Consider the following 27797-nt stretch of genomic DNA (forward strand, 5'->3'; position numbering starts at 1 on the left):
AGAACCACAAGTCCTGTCAGCATTTCTCTCACCAATTATTTACATTTTCTAAGTAGAGTATGTTATATTTTCTATATTCTCCTTGATCCATCCGTTTGGTATATTTGATTTCTTTAGGTGACAACTTTATATCAGTGATTTCATTTATGTATTATCTCTAACCCCAAGGAAACAATGAATCAGGAATCAGACCAAACTGAAATACCAACTGTTGTATACCTCAGCAGATGCAGGACCAGAAAGAATCATCTCAGAAATCACTTAGCTTAACAACGAGCTAGCCAGCCAGGAAAATGGGGCCCAGACAAGTGATATGCCTGAGGCTGCAGGTTTCCTAGGTAACTGAGCCAGTCTTCCATCTTCCACCTCAGTGCTCTAATCTACCATGTCACCTCTGGGCAGTCACCTAGGCTGTGAGGGACCTAGGACCAGCTTGCTCCTGACGGAAACCAAAACTGCAGAACTCCCTCACATCTCAGACACAGCCAACCTGGACTCTGTGCGACCCGGAGTTTAGAACGCATTACAAACAACTCATTGATAGCACTGGATTTGTACTGGAAGACAGATTTTCTTTCGAGCTGATATTTGGTGGCGAGTTTATGAATGTCACAGGACTTGGTGGTCTCAGTAACACTGGCTGTTATAAAAGCTAAAGCTCATGTGAGACAAGCTGCTATAAAACACCATAGCACCTTTGCTTCAACTTCAAAAGAAAAAAGGCAATTGTAAAAAGCTTTAATAGACAATGTGTTTTTATAGGCAACCAATTAGCAGATTAATGAACCACTTAAATTTCATTACTTAAAACCAGTATTCAACAAAGATGAACCCGAAATGCAGCCTCTTATACCGACCAACATAACTAAATACAAATGAAGTCGATGGTGTACCCCATTAGCATGCTGCGTTGTGTGTCCATAAAACGAGCCCTCCCCCACCCCAAGCCCTGACCCCCTGGCAAACATAGATAAATGATTGTGCACTGCGTGATGATACCATTAGGTGAGAACTTTGGTTCATGCAGTCGGCTGCCAGAGAGGTTGCACTCAAAACCTGCAGCCCTGGCACCCAAAGTCAGTGATGACGGTGGCTCGTGGCATCAGCCGTGCTCCTTCCACAACACCAGGTGAATACTGTGGTCAGGCATGCTGGTGGCAAAGACCAAGCCCGTGTCATTGTGCCCGTCCAGTCCATTCAGCCAGGACACTTCGCCTGCCAGGAAGCTTGAGCCTCTCTTGGATTTCCTGTACTCTGGCAGGGGCCAGCGGCTAATCAAGCTCTCTGTCCGCAAGTCCATGATATACAGGTAGCGGTTGTCAAACAGCAGGGCAAAGACATCTCCAAAGCCAAGCAAGGCCAAGTTTGCTATCTCAGGAGTCTTGATGACCCTACAAGGTTGAGAGTTAGGAAACGTGAACCAGAAGGCAACTTTGCTTTTTTTTTCTGCTACTGTAATCTTTTCAAATCAAAGTTTCTGATAAAAAGGAAAATACGACGACAAAAAGCTCAGTGTGCTTTTAAAGGGGGTTGGGGGAGGGAGAAGCCTTCATCATGATATGGTAACACAGGCATGTGAGGAGAAAGGCGGCACTGGGTACGCCTTTATAAAAGCACAAAATGCCCATCCAAGCTGGAAAGGGTCTTACAGATGATCTCAGTTCATATTCTCATTTCTAGGATGTAAAAACGGAAATCCAGCCAGGGTAAATAATTCGGCTAAGGACTCACAACTAGTCAGTTCCCAGTTAGAACTAGAATATAAGACTCAAGTGTTACCACCAGGTAAAAAGATTTGTTCCTCAAATCCTGGAATGCTGGCCTAGGGGCCCCCCTGAAACCTGGAACAAAGACTGAAAACCAAGAGCCTGAAGTGCTACCCTAATCAGCAGGTAGCCAGCACACAGGCTCTGACCTAAACAGCAGAGGCCGAAAATATTAACAGCTGCGCAAATAATTCAGAAGCATTTATTAATAATAGATTCATAAGAAGTTTTTAGAGAAAACTGGGGGAGTTGGAAGGACAGCCTTAACCTTCTCAGGTTGGCAGTTCCCAAAACATCAATGACAAAGGTACAAAATGGGAGAGACTTAGCTAAACAGCAGCAAAAATGGAAAAAAGAAAACTTAAGTCTCTGTTGTCCACATAGTTAGTGAGGTAAAAGGTTGACAAGCAAAGCTGATGTCCTCTTTGGAGGCACCACAAAGAGCTATTAGGTTGGTGCAAAAGTAACTGCGGTTTTTGCAATTAATTTTAACCTTTTAAACCACAATTATTTTTGCAGCAACCTAATACAAGACAAGAAACATACAAATTCTGCTCTGTGACAATAAGGTTGGGGCCCGTGAGAGGCCAGTTAGCCTATATTTTAACAAGGACACTACTAACTAGTGTATGTCCAAGAGGTTAACCTGAATGGCAGGGCCTGGTAACCAGGACAAGAAACAGCTGAAGGACATCAGCGCAGAGGGGAGAAAAACAACTGGCAGGGACAGGGACACTATACGTGACCATCACCTTAAAACAGTGAAGGACGTTTGAGGTCAGACAGTACAAGCTCCAGGAGAGGGACCTAGAGGCCAAGGGAAAGGAGGTACACAGAAGCAGATCTCAGTCTGATGTCAGGAAGGAAGGGGATTTGGCAGTGAAGACGACCTGTTGTTCCTCGGCACTCAGCCTGCCCCAAACTGAACTCATTAGCCAAACCTGTTTGTCTTCTTCATTTCCTGGGTTGCTCATCCACCCAGCTGATCAAGCTAGGAAACATGGCAACCCCCCAACTCTCCTCTTGACTCAGACCATAAATGCAACCACCAAGATCTACTGATTTTACCTCCTAAATTTTCCTCTAATGTATTCACTACTGTCTGAATCGCCACAACTCTGACCCAAAACATCATCTTTCGCCTGCACTACTGCCAAGTTTTCAATTGGTCCCCTCATCCCCTCACACCCACTCTTGGCCCCTTTCAATCAGTTAACCACAGACTAAAATCTAATCCTATTATCACCTCATTTAAACCTTTCTATGGCTTTCTATTGAATTCCTATCTGCATCCACACTGGCCTCCTTTCAGTTCCTCAGATACACCAGGCTCTTTTGGTCTCAAGGCCTCTGAACAGACCAGTCTCTTGGTCTGCAATGCTCCTCACTCCTCACTGAGTTTCTATCCCCAGCACTGAGCTAATGCGTATCCTCAACCTTTAGAGCTCAGCCCAAACCTCTTCCTCACAGAAGCTTTCCTTTACTCCTCAAACTAAGTGGGATCTCCAAATACCCCACACTAGTTGCTTTTATCCCAACCATTTAAAAGACCTATATGTAATTTGTTATTTAATGTCAGTGTTCCCTCCTGCTGGCTAGTGATTTCCACCAGTGTGCTAAGTATTTCTGCTGGTTCCCAGGGTGCATCACAATGCCTAAAATACAGGTAGCTGCTCGGTGAGTATCTGCTAATGAACAGAGCAGTGGTGCAATGAACATGGGCAAATAAAAATCCCTACAAAAGAGATCTGAAGGAAACTGGGGTAAACAGCAATGAAGTCTAGTATGCCCCACATCGTCAGTGCAAAGCAGGAAATCACCAGAAACTTAGAACTGGGTGGTTAGGGGACAGGACTTCAGCTTGGTAAAGATGAGCTGACTCCAAAGACTGAAGCACGAATATGTTGCAGGATAGAATACAGATTTTGACAGGATCACAGCCCCTTTTGGTTCCTTTAGAATTGTAGAAAGACATCCCTGCACTGCAGTCTGGGCCGTTGACCCTAAATAAGCCTGCCTGCTGTATTGAGATAACATAGCTCAAGAGATTGCGTCATATCTTAGATGTATTGAGCAACACACAGGCCATTTGAACTTTGTTTCTTTTCAATTAGCTTCAAAACTCAAGTAGCCCTACCTAGTCCTAGCAACTTTGTAGTAAGATTTCAAAAGAAGTTGGTTTATTTGTGTTTGGGATAAATCAGCTCCTTTTCAAAGAAAAATCTGAACCTAGACCTTCCTAGCAGCCAACAATCTTGTAGGTTTATTGCTTAAAGCTTGTAGATCCAAATACTCAAAACTAACAGAACTTTCATCTGGGACACTGGATTCTCTGGACTCTATATTCTGAGTAAGAAGCATGCCTGAGAAAGGTAGATGCAGGATCAAATTAAAACCTTTAGAGACTCTAACCATTAAAAAGATTATGAAACCTCTATTCTGCCTTGTCTTTGCACCCCTCCCTCTCAAATTTTAATTCAAAACAAAAATAGTACTAAACTGTAAAATAAATTTCTCATGGTGACTACTTGGATGTTTTTCTTTGCAAAATATCAAGTTCTTTCAGAGGTTCCTTCTCTCTGGCTTGCTGGTAACTTAAGCATATCCTTGCTGTATGATCCAGCCATGGATGGATGGATGGACGGATGGATGGATGGATAGGTGGGTGGGGTGCATGCTGGACGAAAGTGAGCTGTGGGATGTTGGGTAAGGCCCCTACACTCTCTCAGCTTCCGTTTCCCCATCTATAAGATGAAGAGCTTAGACTAATGCTTTCCAGAATCTGTTCTGGTCTTTTTTTTTTGAAAGCATAGATAGCTTGGAAACCTAACTGGTTACAAATGTAGGTCTGACTCCAGGGAGACATAAGTGGGGTTGTAACTTTATGAGCAGAGAGACAGGGTTCACCAAAGTCCTGTAGGTTAGTATGAACAGATCCCACACAGGAGGACCTCTAACAGTCATGCATAAAACCAGTGAAGAGAACGTTCAATTTTCTGGAACCCCCAAGTCAGCGTTTCCTGAACATGCTGTGGAACACACTAATTCTGTGTTCCTCAAAAAAAGAGCTTTGTGCACAGTAAGTGTGAGGTACAGTAGGTTGAACAAATTCGAACAGGTTTCTTTATGTAGCGCTTCTCAGAGGTATTAGTAATAAAGATCTGCCAGGTCCTGTGCTAGGTCCTCATGTACAGGCATTTCATTTAATCTTCACTTTACAGGTGAGAAAACAGGCACAGAGAGGTTAAGAAACTTACATAACATCACACAGCTCATAAGAGATGGCACTAGGTCTTAAACTAAGGTTTGTTTATCACCAAAGTCAGTTCTCTTAATCACCTTATGGTTCTGGATTCCATCAGCCTCCAATGTGCTAACACATACTGCCAATCTATAAGAGGAGTCTACAGTATGCAGTGAATCACAAATTTGTCCATGGATGGACCTTTTCTTGTTTATTTCTCCAGAGAGAACCCTGCAAGCCTGTTTTTCTCTAAATACCTCTGTCTTTCTACTAATCAACAGAAGGCTACTCGATGCCTCAATGCAAAATTTCAACTGACTAGGAAATACAACTTAAAATATTAGAACTAGAGGAGATCTTAAAGCTCTTTTCATCCAAGCCCCTCATTTTTCCAGAAAACCATGTTAAATTCTGAAAGGGGAAGTGACTCAGAGTAAGGGAAGGAATCAGATCCTCGATCTTCTAGGTTCAAGCATATAACTCTTTCTAACTACTAGTAGCCTCTAAAACATTTTTATATGGGAGGTTTTCAGTACATAACCCTCTTTATAACTGATGTAAACATTTCCCAAAAGCAAGTTATTGACTGGTTTACCAAATATTTAGTCTTGTCTTTATAATTAAACTGCAACAGAGAGAGAGAGAGGGAGAGGGAGGGAGGGAGGGAGGGAGGGAGGGAGAGAGAGAGAGAGAGAGAGAGAGAGAGAGAGAGAGAGAGAGAGAGAAAGAAAGAAAGAAAAAAGAAGGAAGGGAAGGGAAGGGAAGGGACGGGAAGGGGAAGGGAAGGGAAGGGAAGGGAAGGGAAGGGAAGGGAAGGGAAGGGGAAGAAAAGGAAGGGAAGGAAAGGGAAGGGAAAGGAAGGGAAGAGAAAGGGGAGGAAAGGAAAGGAAGCAACACACTGTCAAAGGTAAAGGACCAAGGAAACACTACCTGAGAATATCATAACTGGCAAAGTCCCATTGGTAGAGGCCCAGTGCTGAACTACAGACGATGTATTTGCCATCAAAATGAAGTCTTGGCTGCAGGCAGATACTTCTATCCTCAGAGACTGACAATGTCTTCAAGCACTTGCAGTTGATTTCTCTCCCAATTGGCCAAATCTACAGATAAAAGAAAATTAGGAAAGATGACAGGTCACATCACCACAGAAAAGCTTGTCCTTAAAGTGGTTTTTGTTTGCTGAATTCAGATACAAAGTGAAGTAAACTGGAAAGACCACAGGTTTTACGGTTAAGAGGCATGGGTTCAAACTCTAATTCTGCATGCATGTGCTGTGTTATCTTGTGGAAAACACAACCTCTCTGAAACTCAGTCCCACAATGACGATAATAATGCCTACCACATGGAATAGTTTAAAATTTGCACTAAGAATCTATGTAAGAGTGCTCTGTAAAGGTTTTACAGATTTTTTTAAATTATTATACAAGGAAATGTTTATGTTTTCATAGTTCGGATCTAAGAATTGAGGAGTGTAGAAGACAGGTGTCTTAAGAAAACAGAATGTGCTGAAGATCACTTTCTGTGGATTTTCTTCTCTTCATTTAAAAATCTGGGTTAGAAATTGCCTAGAACACAGAGATAATGAATAATTCTCTTTCCAATGGGTTTAAGATGGCTTGGACTAAGATTCCTGCTGCCCTATTAGCAGTCCCTCTTTGCCACGTGATTTTAATTTTCTTATATTTGCCAGTTTTTCTTTGATGAGGCAAAATAATAGAGGAAAAAATAAAAATAAAAACCGTACCTTGATTTCATATTTGTCCGCACTTAAGAGGATATAGTCTCCGGGACTGTGCAAGAGAGACTTGACTTTGCACTTCTGCAAAACCACCTAGAAATATCAATATCCATGTTACAAAAAGATCCTTTTAATGCTACTTCTATATTGCTTTTTTTTAAAAAAACCTCAAATATGAAAAAGAGCTTGCTTGTTTGCTGAATTCAGATACAAAGTGAAGTAAACTGGAAAGACACGGGGTGCTACAATAGCTGAGTTCTTAACTCTAAGACCAAGCTGACCTCTGCCAAGTTTTACTACACCCAGAAACTAAATTATCAGTAGGATCTGAAAGTGTTTAAAGTTCGCAACACTTAACCTTAGTTTTAGTCTGAAAGCAAGCATTAGGGCTGATTTTGAAAATTATGAAATGTTACTTTATAGAAAATGTGAAAGAAAAAGCTCACAGACATAGAAGTACACACAAATGATCTGTGTTTTCATAAGCATGTGCATTATGAAACAAAAAGCACTGGACTTAGGACCAGAATCTGCCATATATTGACTTTGTGACCTTTGGCAAGACCACCAAACCTGTTTCTCAGTTTCCTCATCTTTAAAATAGGGATGAAGCACTTATCATCTCACATAACTGTAATCAAAATGAAATAAAACAACATAAATAATAATAATGTAATAAAAGCAACATTCCAGTAGCACTTGGGGTAATCTACAAATACTAGGTTCTAGTTATTTTTGTAATAAATCAGCACAAAGCGAGTGGGGAGTCCAGGCTTATGCAGAAGCCTGGGTCGCAGATTCACCTGAAACTGACAGACCCGTGAAATACCAGGCACCCTGTGGGTGCTGTCCCATCATCTCATTTAATATTCACAGGAACATTTAGCAGATGATGAAACTGAGGCAGAGTAACTTTAAGACATCACAGTCAGGGTCCGGCCCCAAGTCCACTGTTTTTAACACAACACCAAACTGTCTGATATAACTTTTGTATTTAAATACTCAAAGAGCTCAATATAGAAATATTTTATTCCCCATTTGTTTACTGTGGTAAAATATGCATAACATAAAATCTACCATCTTAACCATTTTTAAATGTACAGTTTAGTGGTATTATTGATCTTGTCACAAATTATTCTCCTTTTAGCCCCACCTATGTCAGAGACACAATCACCCACCCAATCTAAAACCCACTAGTCATCTCTGATTCTTTCTTCTGTTCCCCATGCGTCAGTAAGTTCATCTGGCTTTATCTTGAAGACATACCCTTCATGTGTGTCCTTCTCTTTCTTTATTGCCACCCAAGTCCAAGCCATGGGTTATCTTCTGCTTAGACTACTGCAAAAGCCTAACTGGTCACCCTGTGTCCACTTGTGCCCCAGTCTAATCCATTTTTCACTCACCAGTTATTTTCTTAAAACATAAATCACCCCAGACTCTTGCACAAAACTCGCCCATCGCTTCCTACTACACTTACGATATCCAAAATCCTTAATATGACCAGGTAAGGCATACCTGACGGTTACCTCCCCCACGCCTTCCCTCACAACACAGCTCCAGCAGCCTTCCAGGTCATCAAATGTCTAGGTTCTGTCCTACCCCAGAGCCTGTGCATAAGGGGCACCATCGGAAACACTCCACTACTCTTTACACCGCTACCTCCAATTTATTCTTCACATTTTGTCCCTTCTCAAAAAGCTTTCACTGAACAAATAACTTCCTAGACTTTCTCATAGAAAACTGCATTTTTCCTTCACAGCACTTAATTTGTAATTGTATTTTCATCCGTAAAGTTACTGTTTAATAACTATTGCCCCTATTAGACTAACGCTCGTGTCTGTTTGGCTCACTCCTGTAGCCTTAGGCCCTCACAGAACGGCACAGTACGTTCAAGTGTTTCTGCGTGGCATTTCCATCACTCACACTGCATTTCATTCTCATAGCAATCTTCTTTTGAAAACTAGAAAATAGCACAGTATTATTTTAAAGATCCTATACATGTTTCTTTGTTCTGCTTCTTACAATTATTTTTTTTCAAAATGAAAACTGCTTTTCTAATTAAAAAAAAAAATACACTTATCCTAAAGGGACAAAAAGCACCCATAGTCCCACAAGAAATAATCATCTTCAACATTCTGGGGCATAAGCACATTCAGAAACTGATATCACATTCTACAGTTTGGTTTTGTTTTTGTATCTGACCTGTTTTATTTGCCCCCTCTACTATATACCCACAGACGGTAATACACTGTGGGCATTTTCCATGTCCATGAGTCATCCATCTTTTCTAAGTGTCTTTTACGTGCGGTCAGTGCTGTACACCATCATGCTTTGTGGTTGCGTCTGTTCCATCTTATGACTCACCCTCCACTTGGAAGGCAGCATCTACCATCCTCCACCTCCCCCCACAAAGCGTGATGTTCAGATTTCTTCCTACCTTTGTGACCCACTCTGTGTGCCCGGTGAGTGTGTTCAGGCACGTCCCAGCAGATAAAGCCCATACTTTCACGGTGAAGTCTGCAGAGCCACTCACCAGGATATCCAGTTCATCATTGTAGTCCACACTAAACACTAACACATGCAACACACACAAAGTTACAACATGCCCGTCTGAGGATCTTTTATAATACAGTTCAGTAGCGTTTATTCTCCCTCGCTACCCAATTTTATCATTTCTCAACCAGAGTTACAATAAGAATGGTGCTACCCAACTAGCAATTTTATGAGAAAAAAAATATATCCATGTCAAAATGCTTACTATTATTGCTTATAATTCTAAAGGTGCAAAGTCCCTGGAATCACACGTGTGCTAGCTTCAAAGTGAGAGGCAAACCCCGTGTTGGAGACAGTGGCATTTCTTCTCAGGACTGCTCCTGATCCTACACAAAACTTAACTTATGCAGGAAAAACAGAACATAGGTGGCCCTAGTCAGACTTGCACTGTTTATTGCAGCAAGACAGAATACCAAGAATATAAGCTGCAAAACTAAACAACACTGTACAATACTCATTCTCAAGAAAAGCCAGTATAATGAGAAAAACAAAACACAAACAAGGATCTCAAAGGTCAGGCTAAGCCATTCTCTCAAAACTATCTCTCTTTACCGCTGTACTCTCAGCATCCAAACAGTGCCTGAGTATATAGCAAGTACTCAAATATTTGTTTTTAAATGCCTGCCAAACTCTAAAGGAACACTGGGGACCCAGAGATGAAGACACTGGTCTTTTCTTTAAGGAACTCAGTCTAAGTGTGGGGTGGAGAAGGAAGTCCAAAAAAATAAATAAATGTTTACCTCTTGCTAGGGAAACACCAAGGAGAATGACTAACTCTGCCCAGGGGTATCAGGGAGGACTTCAGGGAAGAGGCGATATTGGAGATGGGCCCTGAAGGATGAGTAGAGTTTATCAAGAAAAGAAAAGAATACTGCAGGTAGAGGTAACAGCAAAGGCATGGAGTTAGGAAAAGCCACAGCAATGCCCAGGGAACAGCAAGGAGAAAACTTTTTAGAGCAGGGCTCTCAAAGTCGATCAGGTATGAAATCACCTGGAAACCAATGTATACCTTGACACTGTGGAACAGTACACTCAGTTTAATACATAAGTAAGTTCCATGGCAAATCACATGTCTGCAAACAGTAATTTCTACAGCAAACAAGTGGTAGCAGATAGCAGGTTGAGGGAAAATGTATAGGATGACAAACAAAATGGGGGGAAAATGCTTTTAGCAATAAAACAGCTAGGTGTACTTCAAAGAATTACTGAGTACCAGGTATGCTGCAAGGAACTTAGGATCTAAGGGTGAAGAAGACAGGCAGGATCCCTGCCCCTTGGGAGCTTACAGCCTGGTGGGGAAATCAGGACTGTCATACTTACTTGTACGATGAGTGTTATGACCAAAATGCAGATTACTGGGAAACCTATAGCAGAGGGACTCGACCTGTTGAGGGAGTCCAGGAAGGCCACTCCTAAATGTGATGCTTTAGAGCCTACACTGTGACTCTGGGGGGCTAACGCAGTGGGTACGTGGAGGAAAGAAAGAAGGGAGCGACTGCACAAGAGGCTGGCAAATAGCTCAACGTGATTTCTGCGCAAAATTCCAAAAGGCAATGCACAGAGGGAGAAGCTCAGATCTCAGGGACTATAATCAAATGACAAGTTTTTGCAAACTAAGGCTGCTGTAAAATTATTAGGAAATACTCAGGGGTCTGTTTCTTTCATTTTATCTCTAGGCAGTGGCTTGTTACCAATTGTCAACCAAGTTCCAATTCAATGTAATATCTGTAGATCACACAATCTGGGGATGACAATCACTCCAAAGGATTTCAGCCCTAATTCTACAAATTAAGTAGACTGAATTTATAAGTGTAGGACTTATAAGAATAACTTGAATAAAGGAATTAACTGTCATGACTGAGAAAGAAGAGGGGAGAAAAGCAAGTGAACTTCAAAAACAAAACAAAAAAGGGATCGCACTCCTGGCTTTAAGGAATGAGGTTCAAGAACGACAGAAACCCTTGAAAAAGGGCAACCCACCCGCCCCCGTGTGCCCCCGGAAGTGCTGGGTCCTGGCTCCGGAACTCCATTCCCAGCAGGCCACAGTGTTGTCGAAGGAGCCCGTCACAAGCTTCTGCTCATCGAACTTCACTGCTGCACAAGTGTGGGTCTGGATGCCATACACGCACTGTCCTGTGCTCACATCCCACAGCTTTGCAGACAAGTCATCTGACCCTTCAAGGGAAAAACAGACGGATGAGTAAGAAAGCAAACACAGAAGAAGGAAAATCAATCCCCAAACCACGGTATTCTTAAAGAAGAACCTTAATGGTCACCTCCTCCAGCACGCCCACTTTACAGCCGAGAAAACCAAAGCACGGAGAAGGTAACACACTGGCTCAGAGTCACCAAAATGGTGTTAACAGCACGGGGACTAAAGGTGGGCCTTTTGGTTTAGTCCTTTTCCCTTAAGTTTCCAAGTTATAGAGGAGTGTTAGACTAAAGCATCCCCTGGTGCTTCCACTTGTAAAATGTCATAAATCTTTGACAATCATGAGCTCTGATTTGAGTTTGAAATGATGAGTATTACCTATGACTGCATGTGTACACTTGCATGCCTGTCCATTACCCAACAACCCTGAACAAATAAAGAATGTTGGCTAGTAAAGCTGTCTGCTGGAACATGTTCCACTCTAAGGCAAGTCAAAGAGGAGCCTCAGATCACAGGTTAACTTCTGCAAAGGTTAACTGCAATTAACCTGAAATGATCTTGGGCCATCTTGAAATGTGTAAAGGAAGCTCTAAGAATACCAGGGATAAATTATTCCCAGACGTTCATAACTCAACAATGAGCTTGTAAAGCCTCTTAAGACTGTGTAGAAAAAAGTAGGTTTCATTTCTGCCACTGATGAAAATATTATACCGATCATGGTGACGATGCTTCAATTACACTTAAAATTCTAATGATTCACTCTGATCTCACAATTTACCTTTAGAATAGAAAAGCAGCAGTAAGAGTCAACGAAGACATTCTGAGGACACAAGTATCATCACTTGACAAGAACCCAGTACTCTAGGAAAAGTACCAAATGATCAGTTTTCAAAAAGCTGAAATGACCAAGTAAAGCCAGCCACAATTCTACCTTTAAGCGTTGGTCAAGAGCCACTGTTTCAGACAATGAAAAAATAGCTATCACTTATGAAAGAGGCAGAACATGAATTTCAACCTGGGCAAACCCTGAGAGCACACTGAGATGAAGACTATACTTGTATTTCAGTAGTCCATTTCCACTCTATAAAATGACGGGTGGGATTTGCTGGTGGTTCTCAATGGGCCTATAAGACATCAGAATGATCCAGGGCGCTCTATCAAAACATACATGCAGGAGCCTACCTTCTGAAATGCTAATTCAGGGTACCTGAGGTGGGGTCCAATAATCTTAAAAGCTTGCCAAGTGATTCCAATACTTAAGCAATATTTTGAGAACCAATGTTCGAAAACAGTGTTGTCCAATAAAACACAATGCAAGCCATACAGGTAATTCAAAATTTTCTGTTACTTACTTGAAAAAGTGAAAAATTTAATATAGTTTATTTAATTCAATGTCAAATTATCATTTCAACATGTAATCAATATAAAATTACTAATGACATATTTCATATTCTAAATCTTCACAATCCAATGAGCATTTCACATTTCACCTCTCAGTCTGGACTAGCCCCAGCTCAAGAGCTTAAAAGCCGGTAAGTGGCGAGTGGCTACTATACCGGACAGCACAAGTCTAGATAATCTTTAAGCCTGGGCATTTTGTGACTGTATTCCTAGGGAGCTAAAGCAGGAAAAGAAATCACGTTAGGTCCTATCTGACCTTGGTTCTGATTTATTGCCAGTGATCAACTGTGGATGCATTCATTCTTTCTTTCAACCTGTATGGCAGGGAGGGCTCCTGCTCTCATGGTGCTTAGTCTACCTGGGAAGCTAAATAAGCAATAAGAACTCAGTACAGTAAGTGGCGGGCAGTACAAAAGCCCATAGCAATACAAGGAGAGGATAAAAGGAAAAAATACCTCAGATGAAGCTCCACTGAGTTTACAACTGTGCTCCACAAATATGCCTTAGAATACTGGCTCCTCAACTACACTCATATTTGTTTTTAATCTGGACTTTGGCATAGGATTGAAGAAGGCATTTCATGACTTAAAAAACTTTCAGGTTTTAAGTAGCTGCAATCTAAAGAATGAATAAGTTAACCTTTCCCCAAAGGAACAGTATATGCCCAACGTCAGCAAAACTTTTTCAGCAGAAGACTAGATAGTAAATATTTTAGGCCTTTTGAGCCACACGGTGTCTCTTGGAATTATTCTACTCTGCTGGATTTGACCCTGCAGCTGGTAACTTGCCAACCCCTGGTATATACCTATGAAAGTATCTATTATGTCTCTTATAACATAAATAGAGGGTGCCAAAAAAATGTATACACATTTTAAGAAAGGAAAAAAACTGTATTAAAATTGTAATACTTAATATATACTGGTAACAAAGGATGAATACAAGTCATGTGTATACATTTTTTTTGGCACCCCCGGTATATATGTGACTAGACACTGGGGTCAAGTCATAAAGAACTACTTGGAACCATTCTGGAAACTGCCTAGGAATTATTTACAACGCTTGTCAAAATGCATAGTCTAAAACATGGGCAGTGATTATAATTAAACTGATAAAAACAGATACTACACTTGATCTTAGCCAAAAGGCCAAGAAGCAAAGGGCACTGATTATAAAAGCAGTTCAGTATGACCGGGGAAGGTCTGGCTGGAGAACTGAATAAGGAGGATGTCTAACTATGACCTTGTTTGCATTTCTGAAAGATCACTATGGTTGTATCACAGAAAATGGTTTGGAGGCAAAATGGGAGGCAGGAAGGCTAGTTAAAAACTAAGAAAGAGGATAAACAAAATGTGGTATATACATAAATGGAATATCATTCAGCCTCGAAAAGAAAGGAAATTCTGACATGCTACAACATGGAGGAATCTTGAACATATGAGGACATAAGTCAGTCATAAAAGAACAAATACTGTATGATTCCACCCACATGAGGTACCTGAGTAGTCAAATTCACAGACAGAAAGCAGAACAGTGGTTGCCAGGGGCTAGGGGAATGGGAGTAGGGTCAGTGTTTAATGAGTACAGTTTCAGTCTGGGAAGATACAAAAAGTTCTGGAGAGGGATGGAGGTGATGTTTTTGCACAACAATGTGAATTTACTTAATATCATTGAACCGTATGTTTAAAATGGTTAAAATGATAGATCTGATGTTATATATATATTTTACCACCATTTGATTTTTAAAAAGGGAGACTTTATCCAAACTAATGATTTAAACTAGTTTATATAGGAAAACACGGGGCCATTCAGTTTGATACCCTAAAGAAACATTGGAAAATAACTAGGTTGAGTTGAGATCCACTTTTTAGTAGTACAACTCTCCTCCTAATCGCTAAGTCTTTAGGAGCCATCATTCTCTGCTCATTTGGCTTTATGTCAACCTTCCCTATGGATTCCCGTTTGCTGAGATGACTAGTCCAATGTGTTTGCAGAGAGGTCATCAATGATGCCGCCTAGAAACTAAGAAAGGGGACTTGTCGCGTCCAGTGCAACACGGGCAGTGAGAGTGCGAGAAGGGGCGGCGTTGGGTTAGGTTTTAAGAAAGAAAGAAACAGAGGCTTGATGCAGTTAAATCTCAGAAGGCCAGGGGGTCTCGCAGTCACCAGAGACTGGAGCCCCAAATCGGGCCGACTGGTGGCTTTTATTGATAATCATACAAGGAAGTGGTGGTGTTTTTCACACGGTCTGTGAGACTCATCCATCATATCACAAAAGTGAATCAAACCAATTATCTTCGTCCCCAAGCAGCCGGAGCAGAAAGTCTTGTAATGACTTAGGTGAGGTATGCACCTCTCTGGGGGGCAAGTCTCTCCTGCTGTAACAGTTCCGTTGAGAGAAGTGGAGAGAGCTGATCTTTATTGCCCTCATGACTTCTCTCACAATCAGGTGAGAGAGGAAAGCCAGAGTCAGCAATGGCTTTTCCCAGGCAGGGGGAAGGGGAGGCAAGGCTCCTTCCCGCATTTTCTAAGGCAGCTCATTGGGGGTCCCCACTGGGTTCTGCCTGTCTTAGGTTGTATCTCATGTGAGATATCTTACCAGTCTTTGGCTGCAAACCATCTTTTGGGGACCAGACAGAGAGACATAAGGTATAAAACACTGAGAAAAACAAAGTCCCAAAAGGCACAGTCGCACAGACTTTTCTTTCTTCAAGGAAAGACACGGGGGGACTGTCAGCTAGGCTGCTGTGTGACAACAGAGATTAAGTAAATGTAGATTATTTTTCATTAGATGAAAGGGGAAAAAAAAGCCCTCTCAATTCAGAAAATAAGACGAAAACAATACTTTGATATAAAAAACATTGCAGGGATGGTTATGTTACAAAGGTAAGCAGAAAAATGAGCTGAACCCAAATGGAGTAAACGATCGTATCAGCCAAGTTTAAATATTTAACTGGTAGAATCAGATCTCAGCTCCCAGCGGCCTCCCTGAGTGAGACGCTGACTCTGAGGCCCAACGGAATACCATGTACCAGTGCCATCAGCACTCTCCTGCTTACAACTCTTTTCATCGTTCTTCTGTTCCTTTCCCTCTCCCCTGCTTCCAGGGAGTACACGTGCCAAGGATCCATTTTTCTTCCTCTCTACATCTCCTTTTAAAATTTCAGTTGCAGCCACGCTGCAATGTGACTAACTCCTAAATCTCTCTCTAGCCCCAAGTACCCCCCACAGCTCTAATCCTGCCTTTCTAGATTCTTGTGGGACTCTCCCCTTACACATCCAACTGAATGAAGTTCATTCCAAATTGAACTCCACCTATCCTCTCAAGTTTATTCCTTCATTTTCTATTCTTGTTGCTAGTAATAGTATCTTCCCAGGTAGACGTGCAGCTGGAAACCTCACCCACTTTTGAAATCTCCCTTTTCCTTGCCACACACCCAACTGGTTGCCAAATCCTGTCAATTCTATTTCAATGGCTGCTCTTCCATTCAACTGCTCCTTTTAAAATCTCTACCCTTACTGTCCTAAATCTACACCTATTTACCCTCATCTGAACTGCAACAGGCTAACATTTGAATTTGGAACCTCTAGTGTTCTCCACGTCAGAGGGTCTCAATAGCAGCAGTATCATTTCCTAAGGGAACATTTTAGACATTCTTAGTGGTGGCTTCAACTCTCATATTTGGCGGGGGGAGGGACGGAGGAGGCATTCATGGCACCTACTGGGCAGAGGTGAGGAATGCTAGACACACTGCGATGACTAGGCCAGGGCACAAAAAGAATTACCTTGTATTTTGCATGACATTCTTGAAGTTTCTGTCAGACATTCATAAGTGAAAAGCTTATTCTTAGTTATCTGAGCCTAGAACCTGTGTTACAAAGCATACTTGCAGTTTATTCTGAATTTTCCAACAGTGTAACGACATAAATTGAGGAAAAATGTACTTTGCTTTGTTGGGAACTTGGCTAAGAGTTCCTCACAATGTGAGAAATCCCATTATGGACGATATCAGCGACACAAACACAACATTCTACATTTACAGTTATGTTCAGTGTCAGCACAGGCAGGTGCAAACCTGTGATTACATTACTGCCTTCTAGCACAGCTCTGCTTGAGCACTATATGTTTAATGTGTGTTATTTTAAATTACACACATTATTTCTCCTCTGAATCAGATTTTAGGCATCATATTGATTTTTTAAAATATGTGTATGTGTGCATAAATTATTTCTATGAATTTTACTTCAAGATAAGAGAAAACTGCAAAATGTGTTATAAAAAGAGGACCTGGGTCTGACAGAAATATGAAAATACTGATCTACTTGAAGTAAAAAGCACCGATCCTGGTCCTTTTTCTACTCAGAAATATTTCATAGCTTTTTCTTTGTGTTTGTAGAAAACTGTCCAAACTCCTTTTCCCTGGTAGACTTTCACAACACAGCCAGCCCAAGCTTAGTCTTCAGATTACGCTCTGACAATTAAGTTCACGAACTCATCCTAGAAAAAGTGCTACATACCTCATTGCTGAGTATCACTACGGTCACCTCCGAAGTACTCCCCTTGGGAAGCTGTGCACCGACGCCAGCACCTAGTCCACCCTTCAAAGCAATGTTGGAACTCTTTTTCTGGAATGGCCATCAGAGCTGTCGTCATATTACCCTTGATGTCCTGAATGTCATGAAAATGTCTTCCTTTCAATATTTCTTTATCTTCGGGTAAAGAAAGAAGTCATTGGGGGCCAGATCAGGTGAGTAGGGAGGGTGTTCCAATACAGTTATTTGTTTACTTGCTAAAAACTCCCTCACAGACAGTGCCGTGTGAGCTGATGCATTATTGTGATGCAAGAGCCATGAATTGTTGGGGAAAAGTTCAGGTCATGTAACTTTTTCACGCAGCCTTTCCAGCATTTCCAAATAGTAAGCTTGGTTAACTGTCCAGTTGGCACAAATTCATAATGAATAATCTCTCTGATATAAAAAAAGGTTAGCAACAATGTTGCAACAAGTTCGCGAACTTAATTGTCAGACCTCGGATATCCTAAGAGTCCAGCTAAAATGAATTTTCTTTATTCTCCTCCTACATGCTCCATGTTTAGCCCTGTCCACACCTTTGCTAACGCGGATCTTCCTACTGGAAAGCCTCTGCTCTGAATCTCATCTCTCTAAAGTCTACCCATTCTTCAAGATTCAACAGAAACACTGCCCAGTTTTCATAAATGGAAGAAACCACTCATTTCTCTGAACAACTATGTGAATTTGTTTCTCATACAATACAACTGCATCATTTGATCATACCTCTTTTATAGCTCATTTTTCTTATTTGACTATAAGCCAGAGGTCATATATGGCAGCTTGCAGGTTGAATGTGACCCAACCACAATATTTTTCAAATGTGAATAATACTTAAAAATCAGTACTTTTATTTAAAAAAAAAACAGACATTTCACAAAAATCTAGATTTGGAGCTTCTCTTAAAAAGTAAGATCTGGGGGCGGCCGGATGGCTCAGTTGGTTAGATCACGAGCTCTGAAAAACAGGGTTGCCGGTTCAATTCACACATGGGATGGTGGGGCTGCGCCCCCTGCAAGTAAGATTGAACCTGCAAATAAGATTGAAAACGGCTGATGGGCCCTGGAGAAACACACTGTTCCCCAATATTCTCCAATAAAAAAAATAAAAAAATAAAAAGTCAGATCTGGGGCAGCCGGTTAGCTCGGCTGCTTAGAGCGCGGTGCTCTTAACAAGTTTGCCAGTTCAATTCCCACATGGGCCACTGTGAGCTGCGTCCTCCACTACTAGATTGAAACAACTACTTGACTTGGAGCTGGTGGTTCCTGGAAAACACAGTTAAATAAATAAAAAGTTAAAAAAAAAAAAGTCAGATCTGACCACGCTGAGCCTGAATCCCACATGGCAGTAATTCACTACATTACAGCAGCAGCCAGCATCTCTAGAAGGGCAGGTGTTCTCTGATTAGCCATAGCCCCCTGGAGACTTTTCCTTAACCAGGTTACCTTCCTGAACCTAATGTGCATGTTCTCTGCTCTAATTCATCTATGTATGACCTCAAATGTCTTTCACACAGAAGGCATTTTACAAATAAATATCTACTGAACAGCACAAAGTACAACAGGTTCCTCTCTTACTATTTCAGAAATAAGCAGGATAACTACCTCATTCAATCTATACCATGTTAATTTTAGCATTAGCCATCAATCTTTTTGGCAATATTATTTTATTGCTTGTTCAAGGGGTAATCTGAGTCTCTATAAGCTTATTGCCAAATTCAGAATTTCGCAATTCAATCACAGTGAAAATACAAGCTCTTAAGTAACAAGATGACAGACACTTGTACAGGCAGACCTCGGAGACACTGCGGGTTCTGTTCCAGACCACCGCAACAAAGCGAGGCACGGATTTTATTTTATTTTTTTGGTTTCCCAGTACATATAAAAATTATGTTTACACTATACTATATAGTCTATTAAATTTGCAATAGCATTGTGTCTAAAAAACAGTGTATGCACCTTAATTAAAAAATATTTTATGGCTAAAAAAATGCTAAACATCATCTCACCTTTCAGTAATCGTAATCTTTTTGCTGGTACAGGGGCTTACCTTCGATTGGTAAAGAAAAGAAAAATCTGATTCCCTTAATCAGAATAAAAATAACAGACCATACAAACCCACCTAAAAAATAATCTTAAAATGCAAGGTTTGGTCCAGTTATTGTAGATATTAACTTTCTGGATCGTTAAATAGTTCAGTGACCATGTCCCATTCACTTCTGCTCCAAATAACTGAGGTTTTATTTTATTTCAAAAGTAAAGTTTGATGAGAAATTAAAAAAAAAAAAAAAGCTAGAGGTGGTTGTACAAACGAGTCAACTGCCAGTATTTACCTAAGTGTGAATGAGCAACAAGTTCAAAGGCACTGCTGCATCTTAAGCTTTAAATAATTTTTTTCAAATACCCGCCATTGATCGTGAGGCAAAGAGGACATGGAAAAGCCATCACCACAACTGAGAAAGTACATCAAAGTATAGACGAACCAATGACGCAGGACCAATAATCAGGCTTATAGGACAGAGAAAAAAACAACATAAGCATGGAGTCACTTCAGGATGACAGACAAAACCATGAAATGCCTTAAATTTAATGTGTATTTTACAAAACAAAGTGTCCAGTATTTCCGAGACTATACCACATGAAAAAAACCTACATCCTCAATGAATTAAAAAATGTAATTTGAAAACAACCATGAGAAATAATACATCTACTAATTATTAAAAATATTAAAATTGAGTCTGGAAGGTCTCTGAGGGAGAAGAAGGTTTTTTAAGACTTTGCTGTAGGCATGGCATCCTTCAAACTATCTGCAAAGGACACTAAGAAGAGCTACAAAATCACTCATATTTCTGGATCTTGTGATGCCAATTTGAGGCTTCTATGTAAAATAAATAATTCAAGGAAAAAAAAAAACAACACAAACAAAAATGTTCATAGAAGCAGAAATAACCTGAAGATGCCCTAATATGGAAATGGCTAACTAATGATGATACATTTACACAAAGAACAGTATAAACTATTAAAACTGGCAACTACATCGTTTAGGTAATACTCAAACGGTTATTAAAAATTATCTTGGATGAAGCAAGAACACAGAGTATCCCTATACATTATACGCAGTCGAGGTGAACCGGCAGTGCAATCATTGATAAGAACTGCCTATGGCCATTCAAAACACTGCCTAAGAATTCCGTGCAACGCCTGGCAAAATGTATTGCCTAAAACATGGGCGCTGATTAGCTTATGTACAAACTCACACCCATTATAATTCTAAATTTTAATGATTGGATTTATTATATCAAGTTATTTATTGGCCTAGTTTTAAAATATCCAACTGTCTTCGTTCCCATGCCCAAACTCTTCTAATTCTTCTTAAGAGTGGCAGGATTTTAGAGCAAGAAAGAAATACCTCCCTTCACCTATTTTATAGACAAAGAAACAAACACAGAGAGGTTAAGTAATCCTTCCAAAATGATCTAAGTGCTTGCTTGGGCTAGACATCAACTTTTCCACTGCTTTTTCCCCCAAATCACTGCTGACAGTAAATAAAAATTAACCAACGGGGAGGACTGCACAAGGAAGAAAAGCACCGAAAAAAATAGTTACAGCTTTCTGAGTCACATCATGTTTAAAACAATGTCTGGAGCTTTCTTCTCATTAAATTTTATAAAAATGATTATCTGCTCTAGAGGAAAAGAGGATAAAAGGGGGTAGGGTCCATTACAAGATATTTCATATAATTAACACTTGCCATTCTCAAGCCTTAGGAGTAGTTTGTTCTATTTGTAAGATTACACCCTATGAAAAAGAAAAATTAAAACAACAACAAAAAAGCAGTTCCAGGCTCTTACCTGTACAGAGAAGTCCGTCTTTGTAGTAAAGTGCATACACTCTGGCACTGTGTCCAATTAATGATGAGGTCTCAAAGGCTTCATGGTCCTCCAGTTGCTTCATTCTCAAAATAGCCTTCAAATAAACCTTCTTCCAGTGCAAAGCGTCCTGAACAGAATCATCTATCTGCCAGCCCAAATTTTTACACGCTGTCTGCCACACCTCTGTACAGGCACTTATCACCTTATTCCACTGTTTAGAGACGAGGCAGCATGTGAGTAAAGTCTGAGGATCGAGCCATTTTAACAAATAAAAACTGAGCTCCAGGGGCAGGAGTTTGAGGAAGTCCCGCTTGAGGAGAGTCTCCAGGTTATTGGAGAGATGCCTGAGCTGGACTGCCCCACTCAGACTAATCAGGTGATCCAGAGTTTCATTTTTCTGCAAGTCCGTCAGAGAAAGAAATGTAACAGAAATGTTATCAAGCCATGTCTCAAAGTCCTTTCTCTCCATAAGGTTATGGAAAAATTTACCTGTGGCACATCAAAATATTGTATTAGTTCTGCTCAAAAAGACCGTTCAAGCAAGACTGCTAACAAATGAAGTATTAAAAATTAGTGTAAAAACTTGGCATTACAATTTTATCCTTAGTTACTACATTACAACTTTACAGTCAATACACTATATTTATCTGATATTTTCCCATGCACACAAAAGAAAATACATTTCAGGAAAGATTCTTTAACAAATCACGAGCTCTGAAACATAAGTCAATGAAACTTATGTTGGTGTGTATGACTTGCTTTTTTTGAAGTCTAGCACATGCTACATGCATTTTCAGTTAAGAGTTACAAAGTATTCATTCATTATGAAATGGTATATTCTATGTAATCTAGGCCTCCACCATCAAAACCATCATAACATGATCTCCTTAAATCACTCTCCTTGGGCACTAAGATCACAAAACTAAGCACGACGATGTGACAACCAGAAAGCAAGTCTAGCGCAGTAACCTGAGACATTAGTTATCATGCTAGGCACAATCTGACCTTGTTACCAAAATCACAGAACTGACTACTGGCTTTTGCAATAGATGTTCAGGCATAAAGGTTTAGGGAAGAAAAATAAGCAGATTTAGTAAATTATATGGCTCAGGTATTGTGGTTCTCCCACTTCCTTTATGGCACTGCCTGTTAAAACACGATTACCAAAGGCCTTATTTGGCCACACATAGTCTGTTTTACAAGCCTCATATGAGCTGGTGACAACTCTTAACCAGGTGCCCCTCAAAGTGTCATGTGCGTCCTGGAAGCCTGAATAAATAAGACGAATTAGTAATCCTGATGCTTACGAAATACCAAAAAACACTGAATCATCATCTCCACTTTGCAGATAAGGAAGTTACAGGTCAGAGAAGCTAAGTAATTTGCCTATAGTCAACAGGGTATTACAATAGCAGCAGAACAGCCTACAGGCCAATGCTCTCAAATCAGTACTTTTCTGACCACACCTGAAGTCAGCTACAACCAGGGGCATCGGTGGTAAGATCTGGGGGCACTGTGTCTAGCTGATTATACCACCTCTCCTCTTAGGAGAATGACAAGTTGCTCTAGAGCTAACTGGAACAAAAAAAATTTACAAGTATCCAGCATTACATCGTGTCAAGGTATCAACACACTCTTAACAATGGGGACTAAACTAATGGAAAGGGAACCAAAAAAACAAAGCAAATCAGTAAAAACCATCTTTCCCAAGATTGGCCATATGTTGATGTTAGTGCTGGGTGATGGAGGTTTATTATTCTCTTTTTTCATGGGTTTAAACATTTCCTTGACTAAAAAGAGGAAAAAAAACTTTCCTCTAATCTGATCAGTTTCCCACCAGACTGTCATACAAACTTTTATAATGTATGTCCAAATTAATGTGGTAGAGGAAAATAAATTCCTTTCTATATATGTCACCCACATTAGGTCTACACAAAAACCCAGGTCTCATCTTCCAACTTTGTTAATATAAGGTGAGTGAAAGGCATTTTCCTTAATTTCCCCAATTATCGAATTTGGCAAGAAAGTTATCTGAACAAAACACAGCAGAAGCAACCAAACCTTTCCAACCACACGATCTAGTTTTGTTTTTAGGAACAGTGAATGGACTTTAAAATACTCCTGAATTCTCAGGATTTGGGCTAGGTAGGATTTATTAATTTAAGGATTGACTTGGCTGCCAAAAAATAATCAGTTCATCAAAGATTTTATCAACTTAACACAAGATAACAAGCCTCTTCCTTCTGAACCCTGACAACCTTCTATCTGTAACATTTCTGGAAAAAAATCATTCACAGCAAGACAAAACAACCCTTTCCAGTGGAAAATCACACAATGTCACAAAAGCTAATTACTTAATAATGGCCAATTAAAAATCAAAACATCTGCCCAAGAATCAGTTTTTTACAGTGAAAAAATGTGGGTGGCTTCCACTAACACCAACACCTACACCTACACACACACACACACACACACACACACACACACACACAGTATGCCACACGTTCATCACAGAAACACATTTATATAAGCTGAACTGTTACTGGAATGGCCACAAGGCAAATTTATAACACCCATGGAAACATTATCAGGTTCCCATCATTCAAAAATAACTAAGAGACATCTTACAGGCCAAATTTATGTGCCCATGACATCACAGAAGATTATGGGGCAAGCTTTCCAGTGAGCACTTTTTTAAAAATCCAGCCATCTCTGAGATTTATATTAATATATCCTTCTAACTCCTAAGAATATTTTTTTTCCTAACCCTTACATTACAAATTGCCCTGTAAGCTACTGAACCCCCTAACGGAGGCTGTTTTCCCGTTCTTCATCTCCAATTGTCGTGAAAAAAAGCATATTTATTTTAATAAAGCAGGCTCCATTAACTCGCAAAATGCACAATTAAAAATTTAAAAAGCACCTGTTTTTACTTTTCTAGAAAATCAACTGACTTTGGAGGGAACCTTCTTAAGGCACAGGTCTAAAGTGAACGCTTAGCGAGCTTCCAGGGATATTATGTACGGGCAGCATCAGGCCCCAAGGGGAAGACATCAGGAAGCAGGATTTCAATCCGACATAGGGAGGAGCGTTTAAATCATTAGAGCTTTCCCATAATGGAACAGCTGCCCCCATCGCTGGGAACAGTCAAGGACTGCCAGATAAAGAGGCAGAAATGAGGAAAATGAAAATACTTTGGAGTCAATCAAACCTTTGGCTGCTTCAGCCACTTCCTATGTGGTCATGGGCTTGTTCAACTAACTCCAAGGGCAGTGCCAGAAGGTACCACGCACCTTGCGGTTGTGAGAGTCAGACATGGAGCAGAGGCACGCGTAGCACGGAGCCCAGTCTGGGGTAACTCAAACAGCACTGTTTGTTAGTTTTACTACTAGAGATACCTGGCAGGAAAGCTTTTAGTGGCCCTGAGGCTGGAACAGACATGACCAGGGACATCCCTTAGAATGGCTTATGATATGTGGGGGAAAAAAGCTCAAGGGCTCAAACTTACCGGAAGTTTAATTTTACAATTAAGGGCAGTTATCAACTTGAGGCTATAATTTCCCACTAGGTGCATTTTTCTCTTTACTCTACCCATACTCATGTTGTCTTGCCCCTTCCCCCACTCTTCAGACCAAACATTAAACTTGCCCTCCTGCCCTCAATCTTAACAATTACAAAACTCTCAGATGGACGATGTGATGGAAAGACTCCTAAATTGGGAGATGGGAGGCCTGGGTCTGCTCTCTGGTTCTGCCATTAACTCCCTATGTTCCCTTAGGCAATTCTCACTATTGTACTGCTTTAAAAGACTACCACTCAGACACTACCTCACTTAGTTCCACAACCTTTGGGAGGTATCAATACTACTGCCCTTCACCAATACATGAGGAAATTTACGGCTCAAGAAGTGGAGGGACTTTCCTAGGTTCCCATGGGAAGCAGCAGGCTCAACATCTCGCCCAGCCCCATCCTCCCCCCAAGAAACAAACCTCCACCTCTAGGTCTTATGAGAGATACGACATTCTGGATAAAACATCAGGAGTGCGTTTTCCTCTCCTCCACCAAGACCTGACCTATTCAAGAGTGAAAGTGATATGGGAGAGTGCCCTCACCACAAAAGTTTTAAGCCTCCCTCACTATAGAAATTTTAAGTCTCCTTTTCCCTACTTTGTAAGCTCCTGAGCGCCTGGCTTTGATTACTCTTCTGATCAGTTTCTGAATCCTAGACTAAAGATTGCTCCTAGCCTGAATCACAGGATGTTTCGCACCCCGGCCTCAGATGATTACTTAAAAGCCTGCAACTTCCCAACCTCCCCAAAGCCATTCCAGACCTAACTCTTGGCCATCCCAGAAACCAAATAGGTTTTCGCATTCCCACAGGCCAGTACACTTGTTGAATGTAATCTATGAAGCCTAATGTTCTTTCCAACCCATTTTGGGCCCAACTCCGGGACTACTGACGCCACCTGAATGACTGGTTGAATGGCCACAGGCTCTAGAGAGCTAAAAGATGTTAATTAAAACCTATTTTTCCTCATTCAGGGGCTTTGGGGATACAGCAGATACCCCAGCAAGACTGCCAGTCCCAACCAAAGAAGCCAACACAGTCTTCCAGACAGATCCCGAGACCCCTTCCTCTCATCTGAGATCAGATAGTTCTGTGAGAGGCGAGAGTTCTGTGAATCCCCCAATGGGTAGGGACAGCTCTACGCCCCTGTCCAACAGGAAGCCGATACAGAAGAAAAGATCTCCTGTCCCTCAACTTCCCATAGCCATTTTATGGGGATCATGTCTCTCAAGGGAAAAACCAGGCAGGCAGTTAGAGACAGGCATCGGGTCTCTACATTACCGCCCAGAAGACCTCCCCTCTCTGTCTGAAACGTCCCCCTTTCTATTGTAAACAAATGAGTACAAGATATCCAACTAGATCAAACCAGCCACTCACACCTGCACAGTTTAAAAAAGATGAGGTAATAGCCTCTTGTCAATCACAGGTGTCAATCAGGCGGTCCCACGCCTGGAAAGGAACAGCCCATTTGAGAGAAAAAGATAAAAACCACCAAGGCCTCATTAGTCGGGGCCCTTGAGCCATTCTCTACTGCTCCGACCGCTTCTATTTCTTTGAAGTGTACTATCTCAAGTGTACTATCTCTTCTAATAAATTACTCTTTCACCACTTTATTTCTGTGTCTCGTTCAATTCTTTGCTCCGGACGCCAAGAACCTGGACTCTGAGCAGAGAAGGACTCCTCTCCAGTAACAAAAGCAATACATTTATTGTTGGGGAGGAAGCTTCACCTTCCCTCTCTTTTGAAGCATAATCAGCAGTTAAAGAGTACTGAGGCTTTGGGGTAAACACACACACACACACACACACGCACACACACAAATACACAGAATATCTTTTCAAGAAGCTGAAAAGTTGCTTCCAGAGAACACTGAAGAGCTGAGGAATAGGGGAAGGGACCCCTTTCTGAATGTAAAACCATGTGAATATACTGTTTAAAACACCCCTGTAGTTTTAAGATGAATTTTAAAAAGCTCTGTAAGAATACAAATAGTGTTTATAAAATAATGGTTCCGCAACTCCACTTGTTGCCGCACGACCCTGGGCAAATCACCTATCTCAAGCCAAGTTTTCTCACTTGGAAAACTGAGTTGTAACCACGAACAGCATTATCTAAAGGGCTTCTGTACACCGCATAATGTACGTAAAGCGTTTAGCACCATACGCGACACCCTGGTACGCCTACGGGAAATGCCAGTGACCAGTATTATTTGGCATGAATATCACCTCTATTTCAAGCAGCACCCCCGCCCCCGTACACACCTGTTTCCACGGTGTACCCACAACTACGGCGCAGTCCCTCACATTAGCACAGCGCTTGTAGCTCAGACACTACCTCTCCACACTTCACCATCTTTCAAACTCATGGCAGCCCTGGGACATCCCTGTTAACTCATTTCGTAGCTAAGGCAACTGAGGCACTAGGAGGCAGTAACTCCGAGATGCAATGTTCCCATCTCTACCATCAACTCCAGATCCCTTCAACCCGTTCGTCGCTCTCAGGTTCCCGGCGCCCGGAGCCGTGTTCCGCGCGGCACTGACCTGAGCGAGCGCCCCGGGGCCCGGGACCTCGCGCGGGGTTCACACCGACTAGGCGCTCTCGGGCCGACAGAGCCTCGCAGCGGCCGGGTCCGCTCCGCAGCCATGGCGTCTGCAGGGAGAAAAAGACCAATGGCCCGAGGCGCGGTAGGTCAGCAGAGGCGCAAGTGCCTGAGCACCCCCTCCCCAACCCGGCCCCGCCTCAAATCCAGCACAGACCTGGACCAGCCGCCGCCGCTCCGAGTCTGCAACCTCACAGGGGAGCGGCTTCCGGTGCTGCTTGCGTCATCTCCGCGCGTCCCTGCACCCGAGGCGCCCGGCGGATGCGGCTGCACTTCCGGCCCCCGCCTGGAGGGGGAAACGGGAGGGCCGGGGGGACCACCGGGGGAGGCGGAGCGTGCG

General features: G+C 41.6%; 1 protein-coding gene and 1 pseudogene across 2 annotated transcripts; both read right to left on the reverse strand.

The window, feature by feature from the left end:
* Positions 1-725: 725 nt before the first annotated feature.
* On the reverse strand, positions 726-27694 carry FBXW2 (F-box and WD repeat domain containing 2). Of its 2 annotated transcripts, none has more exons than XM_033122085.1 (8): positions 27615-27694; positions 27399-27507; positions 21270-21779; positions 11282-11476; positions 9186-9319; positions 6755-6841; positions 5941-6110; positions 726-1391 (listed from the first exon to the last, which is right to left on the reverse strand). In XM_033122085.1, the coding sequence occupies exons 3-8, from the start codon at positions 21757-21759 to the stop codon at positions 1103-1105; spliced, it is 1365 nt and encodes a 454-aa protein (XP_032977976.1). In that variant the 5' UTR covers positions 21760-21779; positions 27399-27507; positions 27615-27694; the 3' UTR covers positions 726-1102. The 2 variants fall into 2 exon arrangements, with proteins under 2 accessions (XP_032977976.1, XP_032977977.1); XM_033122086.1 differs by having other exon boundaries at positions 738-1391; positions 21270-21687.
* LOC117032569 (uncharacterized) lies at positions 13842-14011 on the reverse strand (annotated as a pseudogene).
* Positions 27695-27797: the final 103 nt, after the last annotated feature.

Source organism: Rhinolophus ferrumequinum, chromosome 12, assembly GCF_004115265.2.
Source record: "Rhinolophus ferrumequinum isolate MPI-CBG mRhiFer1 chromosome 12, mRhiFer1_v1.p, whole genome shotgun sequence".
NCBI lineage: Eukaryota > Metazoa > Chordata > Mammalia > Chiroptera > Rhinolophidae > Rhinolophus > Rhinolophus ferrumequinum.